We start from the raw sequence: 22,740 nt of genomic DNA, 5'->3' as shown, positions 1-22,740 counted from the left end.
CGCTTCCGTCGTGACCACGGCGCACATCCCCGTCGGCAAAGGGAGGACGACAACCCCCGCCTGCCGGACCTAGCGGGTAGGAACGCGACCCCGCTAGGCTCGCCCGCCCGGGCCACATGCAGCGCCCGGGCCCCCGCGCCGCCCCGCCCCGCCGGAAGCTGGGGTCCGCAGACCGGAAGCTGAGGCCGCGAGCCGGCCGCCCGCGCGCACCCGCCCCGCCCCCGCCTCACGCGACCCGGGGACACAAGGGACTCCGCGCGGGACCTGGGAAGACCGCCGCGTTCTTGGGAGGCCCTCCGCGCCCAGGCTGGGCCGACGACCCGGCCCCGCAAGCTGAGGGCCGCCCGCGTCACGGGGGGCTCACTTACGAGAGCTATGGTCGCCGTCGCCATCTTGCGTCCGTCGCGGCCGCCGCGCGCACCACCCACTCCTGCTCCTTCCGCGGTCTCGCGCGATCTGGGCGCCGGCTCACGGTACTCTCGCGAGGAAGGAGGTAAGAACGCGCTTCCGGGGCGGGGAGGGACGGTTAACGCCCGCGGGAGGGGCGACGGAAGGGGTGTGCCCTTGGCCGGGCGAGGGGAGGGGTCCGTGCAACATGGGCGTCCGGGGGCGCACGCCGCGGTACACGAGCCGGGCTTTTCTCGCCGCGTGGCCGACGCGGGAGCGCGTGGTGGCCCTCGCCGCCCCTCGCCCTTGCGGCCACTACTGAGCTTCTCTTCTCTGCCTTTTTTGGAGAAAACGCCGTCGCGGGCGTCGTCCAGAGGCTCTCCTCCGCGAGGCAGGGGAAAGAGCGGGACCCTCCTGGACTGGAGGAGTCTCGGGTGATGAAAGGCCCGTGTGTTTCAGGCTCACGTCGTGAGATGCTTCGTCCCCGCGTCGTGACATCCTTGGGGCCGGGAAACCTCGTTCAATTGGCAGCCTTTTCTCCTTCCAGGGAACAGATGACCGTAGGTTGGCTGACATCAGTCACTAGGCCCGCAGGCTACAGGCCCCCTTAGTACCTGAACTGGCTTTCATGACCCAAAGTGTTTATCAGTACTGCTGGGAAAGCTGCCCGTCCTGGACATTTGCCATCTGCTGCACCCAGTCCCGAGATCCCAACTTGGTCATCTGAAGAAGCCACATCTGTAAGCTCAGGCACCTTCAGTGCCTGAGGCCACAAGACATCCCGGGCAGGCCTCCTTTCAACCCTGGGAACGTTTAGAATTTAATACAGACACCTCTACTTAAATAGGGCAGCATATTCCCCGCCTTCCTCCTGAAACCCTCTGAAATTATAGGAAAGGGGTTTTATAAAGACAAACCCTGCAAGGGCAAAGAGCTGGGATATTGTAGAGCTGGAGGAAGATGGACAGTGAGAGCTACTCCAGCCCACGCGGCCATGGAGGCCGGTGTCTGAGGGTCGTGGGTGAAAGCACAGCTACAGAAAGGAAACCCCAGACCTCTGTCCATACCCACCGGGGCTGGCAGGCAGTGCAGTGGCTGAGACGTGAACTCTGGGAGAGGAGCTCTGAGGCCCTGCTCAAGCAAGGCTCTGTCTGAAAGCCTGGGAATAAGTGAGACTCTGGGTCCTTGCCTTACCTCCACCCCCTGGGCTGGGTCTGACCCCCGACATGCCATCAGCCTCCTCGGAGAGGAGGGCTCCTTTCTGCTGCAGCTCCCAGCTCAAAAGAAAAGACTGGCAGGGCAGCTAGGGGCAGAGGGTTGCCCAGTAGAATGGCCCAGCCAGATCCCTGGCCTCGAAGCTCACCAGGCCATAAGCCCCAGCCACTAAAAGCATCTCATTCTTCAAAGCAACTGGACAGCCCAGGATCATCAGACACCTGAGAAAGAAGCAAAGGGACTCAGAAGAAACAGAGACAATAAAGGAAGCCAAAGAAAAATGAAAACTAAAATGCCATTCTCAGAGATATTAGAGGTATTACAGGCAATAAAAAGGAACTGGGGGCTATAGAGAAAGAACACTCAGGATGAGAACGAGCTCTTAGAAATAAAACATGAGGGGAAAGAGCAATTCAATAGGCTTTTTAGGATGAAGTCTTCCAGAATGTATAATGACAGAACCAGATAGCTGGAAAACAGAATAGCAGTAACACAGGTGGGTGCCCTTAGGGCCAGCCTGGCACACAAGGCCTCCACAATGGAGGGGGTGGATGGGTGGTGGGGGGCTGGTCCACCACCACCACCAGGGGAAGCCACAGGCACCACCCTCTGGGAACAGCTTCCCTTGACAATAACGTGCACGCAGGGTGCATGGTGCCCAGCACTGTTCTTACACACATTCACTCATGGGATCCTCACAACCCAGTGCTATGCAATGGGTACAGCTGTTATCCCTATTTTTACTGATGGGCAACATCACAAGGCAGGGAGCAGTAGAATGGCTCCAGAGCCTGTGTTGTTTCCACCACCATGACTGCATCTCAAAAGAGAAGTCCAGGTCAGGCACAGTGGCTCATACCTGCCTTTCCAGCACTTCAGGAGGCTGAGGCAGGAGGATCACTTGGACCCAGGGGTTCAAGACCAGCTTGGGCAATATAGCGAGGCCACATCTCTACAAAAAGTAATTTTAAAAAACCAGCTGGGCATGGTGGCACAGGCCTGTAGTCCTAGCTAGTAGGGAGGCTAAGGTGGGAGCATTGCTGGAGCCCAGAAGGTGGAGGTTGCAGTGCCCTGTGATCATACCACTGCCCTCCAGCCTGGGTGACGGAGCCAAATCCTGTCTCAAAAAACAAAAACAAAAAATAAAAACCCAAAAATCAGAAACCCAACATCTAAATAAATTGTCCAGAAAATAAGGAAATGAGAGAAATCAACAAAGAGATAAATCACGAAAATTTCCTAGAACCAAACAGTCATGTTTCCTGAACAATGGGTGAAAGGCAAGTTGTATATCAAGACACATCATTGAAAATTGCCGAAGTAATGGGGCAAAGAATAAAACAGAAGAGATCATAGGTAAAGAGTCAGAATTCAGAAAGGCACAAGAGTTCTCAGAACTAGAAGAAAATGACACGACACCCTCAAAATCCTGGGAATAAATGATTTTCAACCAAGCCAAGCTTTTTGTAACTAGTCACACCGTCAAGCATATGTGAGGTTAGCATAAAGACAAACAGGTAAAGACTCCGCAACTTCCTATGCACCCTCTCAGGAAATTTGGAGGATGGTCCTTCTCAAACAGAGCAAATGAAGGAAAAGGAAAGCATTCCAGGACACTGGTGAAGAGTTAACCCATGCTGACAACTGGACCATAAGTCCAAGAACAAGTAGCCTGGGCAGGGGGCTTGCATAGTGGGGGCTCCAGGAAAAGAAGAAACTGAGCAGTCAGTTATGTGATGAGTCCTAAGCTGTGAGAGGATGCTCATGCTTTTGCAGGAAAGTCTAAAGATGAATCGATGACAAACACATATAGAAAACCAGGCAAACAAAAAATAGGCAATTATTAACTCCAGGGAAAACAAAAAGTTGTGCAAGAAATGCCATCCTAGAACACCCTGTTCTCCTGTGACGCGTGGTAATGAAGCTGTAATAACACCCTGCAGCTGTGATGCCCGTCACACTAGAACGATGCCGCATCAGGAGACTGAGGCGGGTGACCACCCTCCTCCCAGAGGATGCTGGCTGGGGACACCTAATGTGAAACAACTAATAAACAGAACTAAAAGCTCATGATTTTGAAAAACATGGATTTCAAAATGCCTGAAGAAACAGTTAAGAGAGTTGAATTTGGAGAGGATGAGAGTAGGAGCCTGCCTTTATTATTTATCATTGGCCTCAAAAAGAAAAAAAAAAAAAACCCATTCTACTTTAAAAACAATACACATAAAATTCTGAAAAGATAAAAGGAAGAATTCAACAGAGACATGATTAAGTGCAGCAATGGTAGTATTGATGCTTTTAAGTTCAGTTTAATCAGTAGTACAATGTTATGTGTTTGCCACTGAAACCATTTAGGACCGTGCGTAATCAGACAGTTTCACATGAGGGTTTCCATCTAGCATATGGAGATTATTTTAGATTACTAATTTTGAGTTGGAAGGTGTGAGAATTAGAATAATTTTGTAAATAGTATTGGAATATTTAAGATAACTGAGATTCACTATTTTGCACATTTAATTTATTTGATATGCATTAGTAAGTCTTGCTTTGGTTTTTGGCTTTTGGTTGGGGTGCTGTGGTCAGCAGAATGCCACCCTTCCCCAACAAAAGAGTTTCCTTAATCCCTGGAACCAGTGAATGTTAGTTTACATGGCAAAATGTGTCCTGCAGATGTGTTTAGTATTAAAAACCTTGAGGAGGGAGATTATCCTGTATTATCTGGCTGGGCCCAACCTAATCTCATGAGTCCTTAGGGACAACCTTTCCTGTCTGCAGAGAACCAGAGAAATGTTTCGTGATACAGACTGAAACTGCTAGCTTTGAAGATGGAGGAGGAGGCCAAGAGCCAAGGAATGTAGGCAGCCTCTACAAGCTGGAAGTGGCCTTAGTTTACAGCCAGCAAGAAAGTAGGGACCTTGGCCCTGCCACTGAAAGGATGTGGATTCTGCCAGCATCCTGAAGAAGCAGGAGACAGAGTCTCCCCTAGAACCTCCAGGAAGGAAGGCAGCCTGCCAGCCTTGATTCTAGTCCAGTGAGACCTGTAGTCAGACTTCCAGCCTACAGAATTGCAATACATTTGTGTTGTTCTAAGCCACTAAGTTTGTGGTAAATTTTACAGCAGCAGTATAGAACTAATACAGTGGTGTGCCTTCCTGGTTTGACATTTGAAATGCTTTTAAAAAGGCATGATTGTGCTAAATTTATACATACAATTTAAAATGTTTAAGGCCATTTCACTAAGTTTGGAATTGGAGGAGAGGCAAGCCAAGAATCAAGAGGCCAGGAAGGCAGGGGTAGAATCTATGGGGGCATAGAAACCTCTAAGACTGAGCCAGGAGTGCAGTGGGAGAGAGGCAGGGAGCCAGGAGCTGACATCCTCAGAGGCCCAGGGAGCAGCTGCCCCAGGGAGGAGGTGCGGGAGGTAACATGGAGGGGGTGTGAATCTGAGGAGCAGAGAGGATGTGGGGGCCCTGACCCCTCCAGGCCAGGGAATGCAGGAGAGAAAAAGCCCGTTGGAGGGGCTGCAGTGGCCAGAGGAGATCTGTAGAGGGGCTGCAGTGGCCAGAGGAGATCTGTAGGGGGGCTGCAGTGGCCAGAGGAGATCTGTAGAGGGGCTGCAGTGAGAGGAGATCTGTAGGGGGGCTGCAGTGGCCAGAGGAGATCTGTAGAGGGGCTGCAGTGGCCAGAGGAGATCTGTAGAGGGGCTGCAGTGGCCAGAGGAGATCTGTAGAGGGGCTGCAGGTTCTGGTCTCGAGGTGGGTAAAGGGTCAAAGAGGTGGCTCCAGGGCAGAGCTGCGTGGGACCAGGGGCTTTGCTGATGACAGCCTCAACTCCAGACCTCTCTGTGGTCTGTTTCTCCTGCCAGGTCCCTGTTGTGCCCAGTGCCATGCGTGACACCTGCAGGTGTGTCACTGCTGGCTTGCTGTGCAGACTCCTTGTGTGGGTCTATGGTGCCAGCCGGGGATGGCTGCTCTCCCAGACCCCATGGAGCAGTTCCCTGGGCAGAGGTCTGTCCAGGGCTGACCCTCACCCCCAAGCCCCAGAGCTGGGGCTCCCTGCAGGGCAGCCTCCTGCATGCTGAGCAGGCAGTGGCCCTGGCCAGGCAGCCTGGGTAGGAACTCAGGGTGGAGAATGGAGGATATGGGAAGGGGTCCTGAGGGCAACCCTGAACCTAAGGACCTGGGAGGCCTAACGGCTCCCCCACACCCACCCCCCACCCCCGTGGCGCCCGAGGCAGGGTCAGCCCCACTCTCAGGAGGCGGGGGTTTCTTCACTACCAGGGCCTTTGTGCTCCCAGGCACACGGAGGAGAGCAGCCCCGCGGTGCTGGGGTCTCCCCAACATGGCCTGCCTGGGCAGCACCCCGGCATGGTCCCCAGGGGCTGGGGTACTGGGTCAGGCCTGGGCCCCACGGTACTTCAGGAAGGTGCTCTCCAGGAAGGTGGCCAGCTTCATCCGGTCGTCCTGCGGAAGGAGGGAGGCATGGGGGACGGAGGGGCACAGCCTGCCCCGCTTGCCCCCTCCGCCAGGCCACGCTGCACCGCCCAGCGCACCTCATGGAGGAAGCCGTAGTGCACAAGCTCCGAGGCGAGGTCCTGAGGGCTGTCCGCTGCGGCAACGGTGTAAGGCGAGGCATGAGGCCGCTGCGCCACCTGCTGCCCGGGGTCACCGCCCACCGCCCAGGTCCCTTGCCCAGCCTACTTGGGAGCAGGTCGTAGGTCAGCTGCCGGTGCAGCCGGTCCTCCAGCACCAGAAGCAAAGTGAGCTGGGGAGGCGGCGGGGCGTGGTCGGCTGGAGGTTTGGGGGTCTGCCACGCTCCCGCCTTCCCCACAGCAGCGCTGCCCTCCCAGGCCCCGCTCACATGCCAGCGCGCCTTGTCCTCGCTTCTCTCCAGGTTGCACTGCATCTGGATGACCTGCAGCGGCAGAAGGCTGAGACTCACAGACCCAGCAGCGAGACCACATGCCGCGGCCCCAGAGGGGCCAGGAAGGGACAGCAGAGATTGGAAAGGGGGGAATCTCTAAGAGGAGCCCATCTCACTGCTAGTGGCCTAGTGAGCTAAGGAAAGCTTCGAGAAGAGTCGACATTAGGTGCTGGGTACTGAAGGCTGAATAGGAGCTTTCACTGCTGAGAGAACAACTTAAACAAAGAGGGAACTTGAGCACGGGGAAAGGGAGGTTGAGTGGGATGCGACTGCACCGAAGTGCAGGGTGCCTACAGGACCAGGCCTCCCAGCGCCTGGGCATCAGCTGAGGACTCCCATGATCTCTGCGGGCAGCCAGGAGCAGGCAGTTTGCCTGTTAGGACATAAATTCTGGCTGCACTGCACCAAGAGAGGCCACTGGCCAGGAGGCAGCGCTGCAGGAAAAGTCTGGGGAGACACCAGGACATAGATATCCGGGAATCAGCACGAGGTGGGGGATGGGAGGGTGGGGGGATGGGAGGGTGGGGGGGTGGGGGGAAGAGTACTGGCGGGGTGGAAGAGCCTGGGCGAGTTCTGGAGGAAGGATGCTTGGAGTAGGTTCAGGGCAGGCAGCAGGATGCAGGGGAGGATCTGAGGGGACAGGGAGCCTCCCGGAAAAGGAGAGTGTCCAGCCTGTCCTACAACCCCCATAATCCCCACAAGGGGGTCAGCCTGGATCTGGTCTCTGGCAGCCAGGAGGAGAGCTGGGCTGTGGGGAGCAGGCCCTGGGAGAAGGAATCTCTTATCAGGCTGCTGGAAGGTCTGAGGGATGGCACTGAGCAGCAAGAGGGGACTCACCTTCCTAGTCTCAGAGTCAAAGGGCTCTGGCGTCGGGGTCTTGGCCTTTTGGACCTCCTCCAGGGGTGGGGCTAGCACCCGGGGCAGCCCCAGGGGCCGAGTGGCTGCAAAGTTCATCAGTGGGTAGATCCCATTCCTGGAGACACACCGGGGTGGCTGGGGGCTCAGGCCTGACAGCTGCCTGGCCCCCAACCTTACATCAGTTCTTACCTGACATCCTCCAGGAATTTGTCCAGCTCCATGAAGGAGACTTCCGAGTACCTGGCATGGAGGTGGGAGGCACATGAGGGGCTGGTCAGGGGCGCAGGGAGGGGAGGCACGGGGAGGGGAGGTTTCTGGGTGCTGACTGCTCACCGCCACTGCAGCGGGGGCCTGCGGGGCCGGGGAAGCTCCGCCAAGACTGCGTGCAGGTCCACGGCCTTGGTCTTCTCCTCCACTACATTCTCAGGCATGAGGTCTGCAGCCACAGGAGCATCAAGGCCGTGGGTCCTGCAGGGCCCCTTCCACATCCCAGCCGCAGCCTCCCCGGTCACCCCCTGGGCTGGCCTGCTGCTCACACTGGTGCTGGATAAAGCAGTGGGCTGCTAGGAGCTTCAGCGAGTGCACCTCGAAGAGCACGCGGTGGAAGAGGAGGCTGTGGGCAGAGGGCCGGCGGGCAGGGTCCCGGGCCAGGCAGCAAAGGATGAACTCCTGGGGCATGGGGAGGAGAGGCTGGTGGTGTGCAGAGCTCTCTGCTCTGGCCCCACAGTTCGAGGAGAGGTGGTCCCTGAGTTCTCCTCATCCCTCCTCCTCAGGGACATACAGGACATGCAGGGATGCCCGTAGGGAGGAGTCCTGGCAGCAGCCAGGCCAGGATCTGGCCCTCTGGGCTTGAGGACAGCTGGGTTCTGGGATTGGAGCACCATGCTCTGCTTCCCTCAACCTCCCAAAAATCATGGGGAGTAGGAGCCATGATCTTTAAGTCACACCTGTAAGCTGTAGTCCTTTTTTTTTTTTTTTTTTTGAGACGGAATCTCACTCTGTCGCCCAGGCTGGTGTGCAGTGGCACGATCTCGGCTCACTGCAAGCTCTGCCTCTCGCTACCCATGGTCATTTGATCGGCTCAGCTCAGGCCCAGCACTGGAGATGACCTTGCTGGTTCCCCACTCTATCCACATCCGTGCCCAGCCCGGCTCCAGCTCCCTACCAGCCCCATCCAGGCACCCCCATCTCCTGAGGCCATGGAGTTAAGTCTGGATTCCGAGCAGAGGGGGCTATGGATGCAGCTTCCATCCCATACCTCTTTTTGCCTGCTTGGCACCCACCATGTCCCCCCACAAGCTGGAGCCTCATCACCTCCTAGAAGCTTAAAGTCAAGGACTTGGAGTGAAGCAGACCCAGGTGCAGATGTTGGCTCCACCACTTACTCTAAAGCCTCAGGCAAAGGACTCATCTCCTCTGAGCCTCAGTTTCTTTATCTATAAAACGGGCATGGTGATAGCAGCCACAGAGGGAGGGTCTCTCTTGCCTTCTTGTCCTTAGAATGTGCTGACCCATTAGGGCCTTCAGGCCTGGAACCAGTATGTGCTCCCACTGAGGTCCTCTTTGCGGGGGTGCAGCCAGCTGATATACCTCTCAGCTACATAAACTGTGATGCTCTCCCAGGCCTGCCTGGAGCACCTTGCTGGCCTAGCTGAGCACAGTGAGCCAGCTGGGGAGGGGCAGGGCAAGCTGCTTACCCGCATGTTGGGGTCACTCAGTGAGTGCCTGGCACGAGCAATGGCCTCCTCTGTGACCCTGGTGTCCCCGTTGGCCTGGATCTCCAGCACAGCCATCTGGGGCACAGAGCCAGGTCAGGCATGGGGAAGGGACCACACAGGTGAGCCAGGCAGGGCACAGCTAGGAGGAGGGCAGAGCAGAAGGTGGAGGGCGGGGGCAGTACCTCCAGCGCACACATCCCAAAGGAGAAGATGTCCACAGCGGTCCCATCGGCCACCTCTGAACAGGAGAGAACACAGGACGGGTAGGAGAGAAGCACACAGGGCAGGCACGGGGCGCCCAGACCCAGCGCCACTCACCGCCGTACTCTGGGGGGAAGAAGTGCAGGTTCCGAAGTTCCTCTCGCTCAGCGCGGATGGGGCTTCGGAGATCATGTGGCAGCGCTGTGGAGGGCGCAAAGGCTGAGCGGGCGGGACCTCTCCAGGACCCCATCCCCCAGAGTCCGCACTTACCATTGGAGAAGATTCGGTGCCACACTGCCAAGGGGCGGGAGAAAGAGCGGAGTTAGCTGCTGGAGCATCAGAACTCCTCTGCCCTTGGCTGCAGGCACCTTCCCCTGCCCCGTCCCCCGCCCAGCCCTGTCCCGCCAGCACCAGAGCCGATCTTGATGAGGCCGTTGTGCTGAATGAAGATGGTGTCGCTGGTCAGGTTCCCGTGAATGATCGGGGGGCTGCAGGCGTGCAGGAAGCTGCAGACGTTGGGGAGGGGAGAGTAGGAGGAGCCGGTCAGGAGGCTCTGGGGAGGCGGGGGCTCAGCAGCGCAGCGCCCGGGCCAGCCCAGGCCCTCACCTGAGCGCGGACAGGATCTGCGTGCACCAGCGCTTCCAGGCCTGGCGGCGGACGCACGACTCCGTCGGGTGGGCGCAGGAGAGGCGGCTGGGCCTGCGGAGCCCGCCCCGCATCCTCGCCCAGTCCCTGTCCGAGGCCACTGGGCACCCCCTCACCATCCCAGTCCCCGAGGCTGCCCCAACCCCGTCCTGTCCCCGTGGCTGCCCCAGCCCGCTCCCCATACCCGGGCGTTCATGGCCTTGTGGTTCTTCTTGGTTTTTTTGAGGAATTGCTTGAGGCTGCCTGATGACACGTACTCTGTGATGAAGATGACCTGCAGGGTGCGAGCTCAGGATTTCCACCAGCTGCGCGTTCGTCCCCATGCCCACCCCACCTGGCTGTGGCCTCTGCCTGCCCGGGGCCTCGCCCATAATCACCCTCGCGCAGGCCTCGGAGGTATCCAGCCAATACTTGTGCAACTTCACGATGTTGGGGTGATCCACCAGCACCAGCTGCTCAAACACAGTCTGGATCTTCTCCTGGGGAGGGAGGGTGGTCTCTAGGTGGTCAGCAGGTGGTCACCCAGGCAGGATGAGGAGGGGGCAGCGGCCTCACCTCATGCGCCGCGAAGGCCTTCCTGTCTCTGAAGTGGAGCTCGTTCCACACCACCTCTACCCCCTCCTCCGTGTCCATGGCTAGGAAGGTGCTCTGAAGCCCTGGCATGTTCCCCTGGTTTACCTGGGGAGTGAATAAGGGGTTATGTGTGCCCTGGTGTGTGTCAGGTTGCGGGTGAGGATTTGGTCCCTGTCTATACCTTTCCAGTGGGCCCAAGCGTGGACTGTAGGACCTGAGCCACTCTGCGGGAAGGTGGGGGCTTGGAGGGTAGCTGCCCCTAGGAGCCAAGGGCTCCTATCCAAGGGCTGGGCTAAGGGGATTTGGAGCAGGTTTCAAGGGGTCGAGGGGGATCCCCAGGAACCTAGCGGCTGAGTCCAGAGGCATGGGGAGGTGGTCCTAGGAGGAGACTGGCCCTCAGGGAATCCCAGGGCGGGCGCCAGGCCAAAGGGGTCCAGGGGTGGCTGATTCGCTGGCCGCGAGGGACCGTGGAGAGGTTTCCAGGCGCCGCGCGCCGCGCTCTCCCAGCGCCCCCACGCCCCGCGCAGCCTCCAGGCCCCTCCGGCTCTGGGAGGGCGGTGTCACCCCAGTGCCCCCGACCCCCGCGCCCACCTCCTCCCGCCGCTTTTGCCAGCGACCACACGGGCTCTCCTCCAGGATGTCGCTCTCGTCCTCGCTCTCGTCCTCCCGCTCCCGCTCCCGGGCCAGCCTCGGCGCCGGTTCAGGGGCCGCCATGGTTCGGCCGGCCCAGGCCACCGCCCTCCGCGCGATCCACCGCCGGAGCAGCCTCTCCCGGCCCGCCCTGGCCCCGCGCCCAGCAGCCCAGCCTAGATCCGCCGCCGCCGCCGCCGCCGCAAGCCCCAGCCCCGGCTCTGGGAATTGGGAGGGGCGGGCGCGCGGCGGGCAGATGGGGGCCAGAGGTGGAGCCGGCGCGCCGCTCCCGAGCCGCGTGTGCCAGCCCGAGCCAGAGCACCGCTTCCCAGCCAGCTGCCGAACCCCGGCCGCGCCCAGGCCCCGCCCCTTCGGAGGCCCCGCCCCGCGAAGCCCCGCCCCAGGCCCTGTCCCCTCCTCGTCCACCAAGCCTCCTCCGCGAAGCCCCGCCCCACCTCCGCGAAGCCCCGCCCCGTTTTGGTCCCCGCCCCCGCCCATTCCCAAGGTCCTCCGCGAGGCCCCGCCCCAGGCCCCGCCTCGCCTCCTCGGAGTCCCGCCCCGCGCAGGGGAACCGCCCCCAAATCCCCGCCCCCGTGGAGGCCCCGCCCCGCGGCCACCCGGAGCCTGGAGCAGCCCACTTCTCTGGCGGTTGCTCTCCTAGGATCTGGGGGAAGACCCGGGGCATCTGGGGTCCCCCAAGCCCACGACACCCTCCAGCTGCAGGAGTCCCCGCGGGCTCGAAAGCGGGGCCCCGCTCTCCCGGCCACGCACTCATTCCCCGGCCGACCCCCTTGGGACAGGTGGGTGGGACACCGAGGGCGGGGGGAAAGGCCCACCAGCAGGCTGACCCAGGCTGACTTTCATTGGGGGCCACAAATCTCTCCGTGGCCCGCCCGCCGGTGCCTCCTCCCGCCCACAAGCCCATCTTCTCACCTTCCAGGATGGCGATTTTCTCTTTTCTCCTCAAACGCGCCCCTCCTTTCCGCGGTTGGCTCGGGACAGTGGAACCATGATGGGGGAGCCCACCCGGCTCACAAGGCCGCTCCCTCCGGAGGCCGCTCTGAGCACACCCTCCAGCCACGCTGACCACCGGGGCTGTCCCCGATTCTCACCTAAAACCCCCTTCGGCCCGCAGCTGCCACAGCCTTCCCGTGGCCCTTCTCCCTCTCTCAGGGCGGGTCCTCATCCTTCACCTTCTCTCTCTGGAGCCCAAATTGGAACTCCGCTCCTCCCTTCCGCGCGCCTCCGTGTGCTGTCCCTTTGGGACGCCTCTTTCTTTCTTTGGCAGATTTGCATCTGGCCCTGCTGCGTCCCCTGTGGTCGCTCTTTCCTGACCAGCCTTGGTCACCAGGTCCCCTGAGTGTGGCTTCCACCAAGGCCAGATGATCCTGCTGAGGCCTTCTGCAGTAAAGGTTTGGGGTGTTCAAATTCTCCACCCTGAAACTGGCCCTGACCAGCTCCTGAGAGACACCCTCTAAGCCTTTGGAATGTTCCGCCTGATTTGAATGTCTGTGTTTACCTAGGCCACACCATAGTCTATGCTAAGCTTGTCCAATCCGCAGCCCAGAGGGTGCATTCGGCCCAACACAATTTTTTTTTTTTTTTTTTTTTTTGAGACGGAGTCTTGCTCTGTCGCCCAGGCTGGGGTGCAGTGGCCGGATATCAGCTCACTGCAAGCTCCACCTCCCGGGTTTACGCCATTCTCCTGCCTCAGCCTCCTGAGTAGCTGGGACTACAGGCGCCCGCCACCTCGCCTGGCTAGTTTTTTGTATTTTTTTAGTAGAGATGGGGTTTCACCGTGTTAGCCAGGATGGTCTCGATCTCCTGACCTCGTGATCCACCCGTCTCGGCCTCCCAAAGTGCTGGGATTACAGGCTTGAGCCACCGCGCCCGGCCCCAACACAAATTTGTAAACTTTCTTGTTGAGATTTTTTTTTAAAGCTCATCAGCTGTTGTTAGTGTTAAGTGTATTTTATTTAAGTGTGTTGCCCAGGACAATTCTTCCAATGTGTGCCAGGAAGGTCCAAAGATTGGACACCCCTAGTCTGTGCTAACAACGTGGTCTACGGGGGGACTTTGGGCCATGTGGCATCAGCCTGACCTCTGCAGGGGCTGGAGGCCAAAGTCTGCGACTTGGGAGGTCAGCCATACCTGTGTGACCAACCCAATAAAAACCCTGGACACCGCGGTACAGAGGGCTTCCCTGGCTGGTGGCATGCTGTGCTCATCCGTGCTGGGAGGTTGAGCACTGTCCGCATGCCTGCAGTGGGTGCGGACACCTGCAGACCTGTGCTGGTCTCTCTTGGGTTCTGTTCCGTGAGTCCTTGCCACTGCTGATTTTAACGCATCCATTGCTGTAATAAATGGTACCCTTTCTGAGTTCTGTGAGTCCTTACAGTGAACCATTGAACCTGAGGGTGGTTTTGGGGAGCCCCCAGTGGTCCCTTCTCACTTGGCACGAGGGCCTAAACAGGAAGGCCCAGTAATTGGTCCCATTACCCTACCTCATGTCCCCTGCCCTCTTCAGCTGAGCCCACCGCAAGTACATGGCCCTGTGCCGTTGGACATGACAGGCACTTCCCCTCAGGGTCTCTGCCCTGGTTATACCTTTGCCCGGAATGCCCTTCCCAAACATCCTCTGAGGTCACTTCCTGAGAGGCCTGCCCTGGCCACGAATCCTGACATCACAGTCCCCATCCCCTTTCCCCTGCTTGACTTGACTTTTCCTGGGGCATTCACCCCACCTGACTTGCATCTGGGTTTTTCTCATCTCTCTTCTTCACTGTCTGTGTCCCTGTTGCTATTCGAGCTCCCACAGGGCAGGAGTGTCTTCTCTTTGTCCCTGCTCTTTCTCTGGTGCGAGGACAGTACCTGGCACGCAGCAGGCCCTCAGCAAACACTTGTTGAATGGATCTCTGGGTGGGCAGGGGTGCGTTTTGGGGGGTGTGGTCCAGAGAAGCCCCTGAAGAGGTAAGGCTTGAGCAGAAGAATCTCAATGAATTTCCTCCCCTTTCTCCACCCCCATAACCAGACACACATGTTCTGTGGTAGGTCATATAGAATCCCCCAAAAGTCTACATCCTGATCCCCAGTACCTAGGAGCACAGCCTTATTTGAAAAAAAAAAAAATGGCTCACGCCTATAATCCCAGCACTTTGGGAGACCGAGGTGGGCGGATCACGAGGTCAGGAGATTGAGACCATCCTGGCTAACACGGTGAAACCCCGTCTCTACTAAAAGTACAAAAAATTAGCTGGGCATGGTGGTGGGCACCTGTAGTCCCAGCTACTGGGAGGCTGAGGCAGGAGAATGGCATGAACCTGGGAGGCGGAGCTTGCAGTGAGCCGAGATCGCGCCACTGCACTCCAGCCTGGGAGACAAAGTGAGACTCCTTCTCAAAAAAAAAAAAAAAAGAATAAAAAAGATTTTTGCAAATGTAAATAAGTTTAGGATTTTGAGATGTTGGAGTGGGCCCTAAATGTCCTTATCAGAGAAAGAAGGATACTTGGGGTGCAGAGAAATAAGGTAGACCGTCAAGTGAACATGGAGGCCACTATTGGAGGGATGTGCCCACAGGCCAAGGCGTGCCTGGGACTGCCAGGGCCATGAGTGGTGAGGAGAGAGACCTGGGATGGATTCTCCCACCCCAGCCCCAGAAGCGATCAGCCATGCTGATACCTCAATTTTGCACTTCCAGCCTCCAGCACAGTGAGCGAATCTGTTTGTGCTGTTTTAAGCCACTCCTGCATCTCTGGTGCTGCTCTGGCAGCCCGAGGGGAATAGCACATGCACCGGGCACAACCCGCATGGTAAGAAGAGTGACGTGACAACCGCTACGTGTTCGCGTGCAGGGATGCTTCCCAGCACTTATTCCGACTCCACAGAGTGGGTCGGACTGCTGCCCGCCCGCGCACAGAGGCAGTGGCTGCTACAGCATGCCCTCCCTGGCCTCAATCTGGCTATGCCCCAGGGTGGGTGCCCACCCTCCCTTCTGCTCTGCCTATGAGCTTCTCCACCCCTTGATCCTGCCAGGCCATTTGGATTTATCGGAAGTTCTCTAGGGCTGCTCTTGGCCACTGAGCCATTCACCCGCCCTCTTAGCCTAATCTGTGAATTGGCTTCTTAAAATTTATTTTTTTAGAGATGGATTCTCACTCTGTTACCCTGGAGTGCAGTGGTGCAATCACAGCTCACTGCAGCCTCAAATTCCTGGGCTCAAGGGATCCTCCCACCTCAGCCTCCTGAATAACTGGGACTATAGGCACATGCCACAGAGCCCAGCTATTTTTTTTTAACTTTTTATAGAGCCAGTCTTGCTATATTGCCCAGGCTCGTCTTGAACTGCTGGGCTCCAGGGATCCTCCTGCCTCAGCTCCTGAGCAGCTGGGAGTGCAGGCGTGAGCCGCTGCCTGGCCCCTGTGCAATGCCTTGTGGTGCCAACTGCAGGTTCGCTGCTCACTGCCTCCTCCACTTCCGCCTTGCACATCTACTGGGGCTCCATGTCTGTCGCCTTAGAGTCTTCCTAAGCCTCTCCCTCCTGTGAGGCATGCAGGTGAGCTGTTCTCAGAATTCCTGCAGATTTCTTTCCCATCGGCAGGTGGACGATCCCTTGGCTTGCGGGGCTCAGGACTGCTGTCCTGGATGCCAGGAATCCTAGGGTGGGAGAAAGCCAGGGGGTCCCAACTCTGGGGGGTCAGAGGAGCACCAGAGGAGCCCTCCCACTGTCTGTCCTGGTCACCCTGCCTCCTGGTCTCCCACATCATGTGCGGTCCCATGCCAGGAGTGTGGACTGGACTGGGTGACTTGCTTCCGGGGCGAGAACACAGCAGAGGTGCAGAGGCACTGGGCTGGTGCCTCCCAGATTGGGCGGTGGAGACAGTGGCTTGCTGGCTTCCCAGCTCACTCCGAGCAAGGCTGTGAAGTGTACACATGGCCAGAAACAGCCGTCTCCAGAGAGCAGCCACGAAGGCCTGTGGTGGCCAACAACCAGCTTGGAAGCTGTGCGCACATGTGTGTATGTGAAGCACTGATTAGGAATAATTATTTCCAAAAATATTTCAGGAGGATAGCAATATATCTGGTAATAACTCAATCCTGAGGAACAGAGGCATCTATTCAGCATACAGATAAGGCAAAGTCCAAGTTGAAGATAATTGACACCTATGGTGAGCTCTTCTCGGTGTCAACGGCTCTCACTGGCGGGATTAGCACATGCACCAAATTGCCTTAAAGGACTATTTGCGTAACAGTGAGACCACAAAACAACCCACATCACTCACTCCTTTTTTGTTTAAGGGGTCTTTACCCACTCTTGCACATAGGTTAGGATAATTGTAGAGCACTGAGATAAAATGCAAGGACAGTAGTTTTCATGTGGTTTTTTAAACTAATTCGAGGATTGAAGGGAGAGCATGTAAACAGCTATGTTTTGTTGAAGATTTACAGGAGCATTGTGACCTGAAAAGGAAGAGGAAGTTCCCAACCTCCTCGGAGCCTCACTGGTACCCAGTTGTCATCCATCACCCCTAGATCACATGCCCTCCTCTTTCCCCTGCCCTGAACATGAAAAGGGGCTGAACCTCATACCCACGTGAGATGGCTCCCGAGGATGCTCATTCACATCTGCTGGGCTTGCTGCTCTCCAAAATGAATTTGTTGCCTTCTTGGCTTTAACTCCTTGTCTTGACTTATTGGCTGTCGTGCAGGAGAGCTCAAGTTTGGACTTGTTAACCTTTGGACATCTCTAGTTACTTAAAAAACTTGCTGGCCAGGTGTGGTGGCTCAGGCCTGTAATCCCAGCACTTTGGGAGGCCGAGGCGGGCAGATCACAAGGTCAGGTGATCGAGACCATCCTGGCTAACACAGTGAAACCCCATCCCTACTAAAAATACAAAAAACTAGCCGGGCGTGGTGGCGGGCGCCTGTAGTCCCAGCTACTGGGGGGGCTGAGGCAGGAGAATGGCGTGAATCTGGAAGGCGGAGCTTGCAGTGAGCCAAGATTGCGCCACTGTACTCCAGCCTGGGTGACAGAGTGAGACTCCATCTCAAAACAAACAAACAAACAAACAAACAAACAAAAAAAAAATATATATATATAGAGAGAGAGGGGGATTGGGGACATTAATTTGGACATTAATGTCTTTGATCTGGAAAATTTGAAAATCTTTATCCTTTCCTATGTTTCCTCTGCCCCATTCTCTATCTTCTGACCTTCAAGGACTCCATTGGATGTCTGTTGGACCATCTTACTGTTCTGTTTGCACCTTAGCTTCTCTCCCGCTCTTCCCAGCTTTTATCTCCGTTTGCTATGTTCTCCAAAATTCCTTCTACTCTGTTTCCATTTCACCTCCTCCCTCAGTGATTTGTCTGACATGCTGGTTAAATCAAAATCAGCCCATTGAATTCTTTTTTTTTTTTTTTTTTTTTTTTTTGAGACGGAGTCTCGCTCTGTCACCCAGGCTGGAGTGCAGTGGCCGGATCTCAGCTCACTGCAAGCTCCGCCTCCCGGGTTCATGCCATTCTCCTGCCTCAGCCTCCCGAGTAGCTGGGACTATAGGCGCCCGCCACCTCGCCCGGCTAGTTTTTTGTATTTTTTAGTAGAGACGGGGTTTCACCGTGTTCGCCAGGATGGTCTCGATCTCCTGACCTCATGATCCACCCGCCTCAGCCTCCCAACGTGCTGGGATTACAGGCGTGAGCCACGTGAGCCTGGCCAAATTCTTAACTTTAGTTATTGCTGTTTACAGTTGACCAGGGCTATTCTACGGTCTTTGTGGATGTGTTCTGTTGTTTCTGTGGGTTCTCACTCATGGCGTCTTCATTCCGGCTGTGCTCTGGTTTCTTCGGTTGTGTGCAGACCATTTGAGAAGTATTTATAGGAGGAATAAGCTGAAGGCACCACATGATGCATCCTCTTCCGGAGACTTTTGTCCACTTGTGACAAGGTCTGGGTGTTGCTTGTCTGGAGCTGCCTTATCCCAAACTCAAGGCTTTAAGATCTTCAGACCACCGTCGTAGGCAGAAGTCTGTGTGAGGACTGGTTGACCCCTCAGGAGCTTCTGTAAAGTAGGAGGGTCTCTTGAGTTTCTCACCTTTGGTGGATCCTGGTTGGTCTGATGTCCCATCCCTCTCTGTCTGGATTGTAGAGCTGTGTCCACAGGCCACTGTGGTTGAAGGTGGGGCAGATGTGAGTCCCCGTCAGTGCCCTGGGCTGGGCACAGCTTAGTGTACATTCTGACTCCAAGTTGTTGCCCACATGTCTGCTGTGAGACCACTTGTCCTCACTGTGGGCCCCACAGCATAGATGTAAGCTCAACTCAGCCTCTGTATTGCCTGGGAAGCATGAAGGTCTCACCACAGGAGCCCCTCCTGTCAGCACTGGAGTGCCCTGCCCTTGGTGTTTGCCCACCTGTCAGGATGTCTTTTTTTTTTTTTTTTTTTTTTTTTTAAGATGGAGTTTTGCTCTTGTTGCCCAGGCTGGAGTGCAGTGGTGTGATCTAGGCTCACTGCAACCTCTGCCTCCTGCATTCAAGTGATTCTCCTGTCTCAGTCTCTTGAGTAGCTGGGATTACAGGAGCCTGCCACTACGCCTGGCTAATTTTTTTTTTTTTTTAGTAGAAACAGGGTTCCACCATGTTGGTCAGGCTGGTCTCCTGAGCTCAAGTGATCTACCCACCTTGGCCTCCCAAGGTGCTGGGATTGCAGGTGTGAACCACCGCACTGGAGGGAGCTCAAGGGAAGACAAGGCAGGCATCTGACCTCCTCAGTCTCTGCCTTGCCTTCTCACTGTCTCCAGGGTAACCCATCACCACCCTCGTCGCGAACCCCATCACCAACCCCATGGCCAGCCTCATCACGAACTCCACTGTGAACCCCATCACCAACCCCATTGTGCCATCACCAACCGCATCACTAACCCCATCATGAACCCCATCACCAATCCTATCACAAACGCCATCTCGAACCTCACCACCAGCCCCTTTGCAAAGCCCATCACGAACTGCATCACGAGCTTGTCTTCCAAGCCTATTGTCTTGCTGCAAAGTCTACTTTGAATATAAATCAGAATATAGGCCAGGCGTGGCGGCTCATGTCTGTAATTCCAGCACTTTGGGAGGCCAAGGCAGGTGGATTGCTTGAGCTCAGGAGTTCAAGACCAGCCTAGGCAACATGGCAAAACCCCATCTCTACAAAATCTGCTGGGCATTTGTCTTTGACTTTCTAGTCCTTAAAAAAAAATCAGCTGGGCATGGTGGCACACACCTGTAGTCACAGCTACTTGGGAGGCTAAAGCGGGAGGATCGCTTGAGCCCAGGAGTTCGAGGCTGCAGTGAGCTGTTGCACCCCTGCACTCCAGCCTGCGTGACAGAGTAAGACCCTGTCTCAAAAAAGAAAAAAAAAAAGAAAGAAAGAAAAAGAAAAATCTGAATCTGAATATTAACTAGTTTTTTTTTCTTTTTGGATTCTTTCCATAACAAACCTAATTTTCTTTTTCTTTTTTTTATTTTTTATTTATTTTTATTTTTATTTTTTGAGACGGAGTCTTGCTCTGTTGCCCAGGCTGGAGTGCAGTGGCTAGATCTCAGCTCACTGCAGGCTCCGCCTCCCGGGTTTACGCCATTCTCCTGCCTCAGCCTCCCAAGTAGCTGGGCGTACAGGTGCCCACCACCGCGCCCAGCTAATTTTTTGTATTTTTTTAGTAGAGACGGGGTTTCACCGTGTTAGCCAGGATGGTCTCGATCTCCTGACCTCGTGATCCGCCTGTCTCGGCCTCCCAAAGTGCTGGGATTACAGGCTTGACAAACCTAATTTTCTTGCCACTAGAAGGATGACTTGGGTTGACTGGGGAGAAAATATCTTTTTCAGATAGGAAGAAAAAAGCCACACGAATGTTAAAAATAACAAAAGCGGCAACAGCGTGCTACTCCTTTCTGTCATTCTTGTGGATGTTTTTCGAACACTTCCAGGGTTTGAATTTTATTTGTACTCACAACTGCCATGTGAGTTAAATGTTTTTACGATTATTATTATTTTTTTTTTGAGACGGAGTCTTGCTCTGTCGCCCAGGCTAGAGTGCAGTGGCGCGATCTCAGCTCACTGCAAGCTCCGCCTCCCGGGTTCAAGCAATTCTCCTGCCTCAGCCTCCTGAATAGCTAAGATTACAGGTGCCCACCACACCCAGCTAGCTTTTGTATTTTTAGTAGAGACAGGGTTTCACCATGTTGGTCAGGTTGGTCTCGAACTCCTGACGTGGTGATCCGCCCACCTCGGCCTCCCAAAGTGCTGGGATTACAGGCCTGAGCCACCGCGCCCGGCCATGATGACGATTTTACAAAAAGGGAAACTGAGGCACTGAGCCATGAAGTCACTTTCGGAAGAGCCCATAGTTATGAAAGAGCAGTGGCGGCACCGAGGGCAGGGGTTCAGTCCCAGGGCTTGCCATCTGGCCCTTTATAGGAGCATCCTTTGTACCTAGAGATTGGAGATAAATTTTGTCAAAAGATCCCAGGAGTCTCCAAATCTACCCTGGTTCTAAACGTGAGGTGCAAGTACCTGGAGCATGGCGGCTGAGGGATGCCCCTGGAGCGTGTCTGCCTCCCGTCACCACCTGCCCCACAGAGTGCCACATGCGAGTCCGGCTGGGAGGGCCCTGTGTCCTGCTGCCCCATGGTGCATGCTGCTCAGCACCCCAGCCTCCCGTCCCCAGGCTGCCTCCCAGCCTCCAGCCGGCTGCTGTCCATCCATCTGCCGCTCCAGTGCAGCCAGTGGAACAGGGCCGTGAGTGTAGGTGGCCTGGCCATCCCCTTCCCCAGGCCTCTGAGAAAGCCTTCTCCTCCAGCAGTGTTTCTATCCAGGGTGCACAGGGTGGCAGTGACCACCACAAGCCTGTGGGGTGAGGACAGTTTGGAGTTGGGCGCTCGTGAGTTCCTGCCCTTGACTTGAGAACCTGGGCTCGTTACACCCCCAGGACTCTGGTTCTTCACCTGTAAAATCAGAAGAGCACTTCTAGACACTTCTGGGCTGGCAGAGGTGGAGCACAGCCACTACAGCTCCTCTCTCCCTTTGGACAGAATATAAAAAGCGACTCCTGGAGGACTGTGGAACGCTAACAGTGGCAGCTGGCTGGGGAGGAAACTCAGAACTTACCAACAACTGGCGCGGAGGTTTACTGTTTTGTTTTTTTGTTTCTTTTTTTCTCCCCAGCTGTATGTGCGGTTTTGAGGATGGGGGTGTCTCACAACTGTGCCGTGGGTGCAGAGACCGACAACCCCAACGCCAACCCACCTTCCCCTCTGCAAACAGAGTGCACAGGAGAAACCCCCACTTCCCTCTCCTCTCTCTCCTAATCCTGTCCCGGCCTGATCTTTGGTGGCATCTTGGGCCCCTGAGATCCTGCACGAGATTCCACCTGTATTGACAGAGGAACTGGGCACAGGGCTCTGTGGTCCAGAGCGTGTGTGTGCAGGGTCCCTCTCTTATCTTCTCTGCCTTTTCTCTTGCTGTGCTGCCCTGAGCAGGGCCCAAGTCATCTGAAATGGATGACAGCACAAGGAACTAAGACTCTGAGAGAAACCCTGGCTTTCTAAATGGAGGACTCCTAGGAGCCTGAGTGTGTGGGGCCCCCACGGAGCAGAGACCTGGAGGAGGGGCCTCCACGCTGAGCGTGAAACATCACAAGCTCGGTGCTCGCCTGAGCTGGGCAGCATGTGTGGGGAACACGCTGCACAGCAAAAGCCTTGAGAATGGAGCCGGCGCGGATCCACTGCAGACAGAGGCTGGGACGCGGCTTGTGGCCTGGACCCAGCCGGGGCAAGTGCCTGCCAAAGTGAAAATACCAACGTTCTCAAGTGCGTTCTCACAGGGCTCAGAGTCTCGCATCTGATTATTTAAAATATCCAAGATACAACCCCAAATTACCCAACATGCCAAGGACTGGAAATTGGATCCAGTCTCAGGGAAAAAGACAGTTGCTGGCAGGACCCCAGGACTCAGATGCTGGAGGGACCAGAAAAAGATTTTACAGCAGCAATTCCAGCCTGATGTTCCCCGAGGCGAGAGTGGACACCCCAGGAATGAGTGAAAAGACAGACGTTCTCAGCACGTGGAAATGGCAGAAGTGAAAAACATATTACCTGAAGTGAAAAATCATCTGAAGTAAAAAAGTTGGCCAGGTGCAGTGGCTCATGCCTGTAATCCCAGCACTTTGGGAGGCCGAGGTGGGCAGATCGCTTGAGTCTAGGCGTTTGAGACCAGCCTGGGCAACATGGAGAAACCCTGTCTCTACTAAAAATACAAAAATTAGCCAGGTGTGGTGGTGCACACCTGTAGTGTCAGCTACTCGGGAGGCTGAGGCATGAGAATCACTTGAACCCAGGAGGTGGACTCTGCAGTGAGCTGAGATCACGCCCCACTGCACTCCAGCCTGGGCAACGGAGAGAGACTCCGTCTCAAATAAAAGAAAAAAGAAAAAAAACGCTCACTGAGTGTCTCAACAGCAAAAGGGGGATTACAGAGGAAGGAGTCAGTAAACTTGCAAAGAGATCAATAGAAATTATCTAATCTGGAAAACAGGAGAAACAAGTTTTTTAAA

General features: G+C 55.9%; 1 protein-coding gene and 1 long non-coding RNA gene across 2 annotated transcripts; both read right to left on the bottom strand.

Moving 5' to 3' along the window:
- Nucleotides 1-3,870: 3,870 nt before the first annotated feature.
- Nucleotides 3,871-11,420, bottom strand: LOC105488466 (nuclear receptor binding protein 2). Its single transcript, XM_011752545.3, has 18 exons — nucleotides 11,112-11,420; nucleotides 10,503-10,625; nucleotides 10,325-10,426; nucleotides 10,132-10,221; nucleotides 9,909-9,949; nucleotides 9,714-9,808; nucleotides 9,573-9,596; nucleotides 9,420-9,503; nucleotides 9,284-9,339; nucleotides 9,081-9,176; nucleotides 7,920-8,052; nucleotides 7,717-7,819; nucleotides 7,573-7,623; nucleotides 7,363-7,498; nucleotides 6,463-6,516; nucleotides 6,303-6,366; nucleotides 6,155-6,210; nucleotides 3,871-6,065 (listed from the first exon to the last, which is right to left on the bottom strand). The coding sequence occupies exons 1-18, from the start codon at nucleotides 11,232-11,234 to the stop codon at nucleotides 5,997-5,999; spliced, it is 1,500 nt and encodes a 499-aa protein (XP_011750847.1). The 5' UTR covers nucleotides 11,235-11,420; the 3' UTR covers nucleotides 3,871-5,996.
- A 3,999-nt stretch (nucleotides 11,421-15,419) lies between these two features.
- LOC139355629 (uncharacterized) lies at nucleotides 15,420-17,086 on the bottom strand. The gene is made up of 2 exons (XR_011606418.1): nucleotides 16,737-17,086; nucleotides 15,420-15,803 (listed from the first exon to the last, which is right to left on the bottom strand). It is a non-coding gene; the product is annotated as an uncharacterized lncRNA (long non-coding RNA).
- Between the last annotated feature and the right edge of the window lie 5,654 nt (nucleotides 17,087-22,740).

Source organism: Macaca nemestrina, chromosome 8, assembly GCF_043159975.1.
Source record: "Macaca nemestrina isolate mMacNem1 chromosome 8, mMacNem.hap1, whole genome shotgun sequence".
Lineage (NCBI taxonomy): Eukaryota > Metazoa > Chordata > Mammalia > Primates > Cercopithecidae > Macaca > Macaca nemestrina.
The sequence above is the reverse complement of the archived record's forward strand: the minus strand, read 5'-3'. Positions and strand labels throughout refer to the sequence as shown.

Excerpts from the sequence above, each read along its gene's own strand:
- LOC105488466 (XM_011752545.3), bottom strand. The coding sequence starts at position 11,234 with ATGGCGGCCCCTGAACCGGCGCCGAGGCTGGCCCGGGAGCGGGAGCGG. Across the intron at positions 10,626-11,111 it reads GGCAAAAGCGGCGGGAGGAG|GTAAACCAGGGGAACATGCC; the intron begins GTGGGCGCGGGG and ends TTCACTCCCCAG. Across the intron at positions 7,499-7,572 it reads AAATTCCTGGAGGATGTCAG|GAATGGGATCTACCCACTGA; the intron begins GTAAGAACTGAT and ends GTGTGTCTCCAG.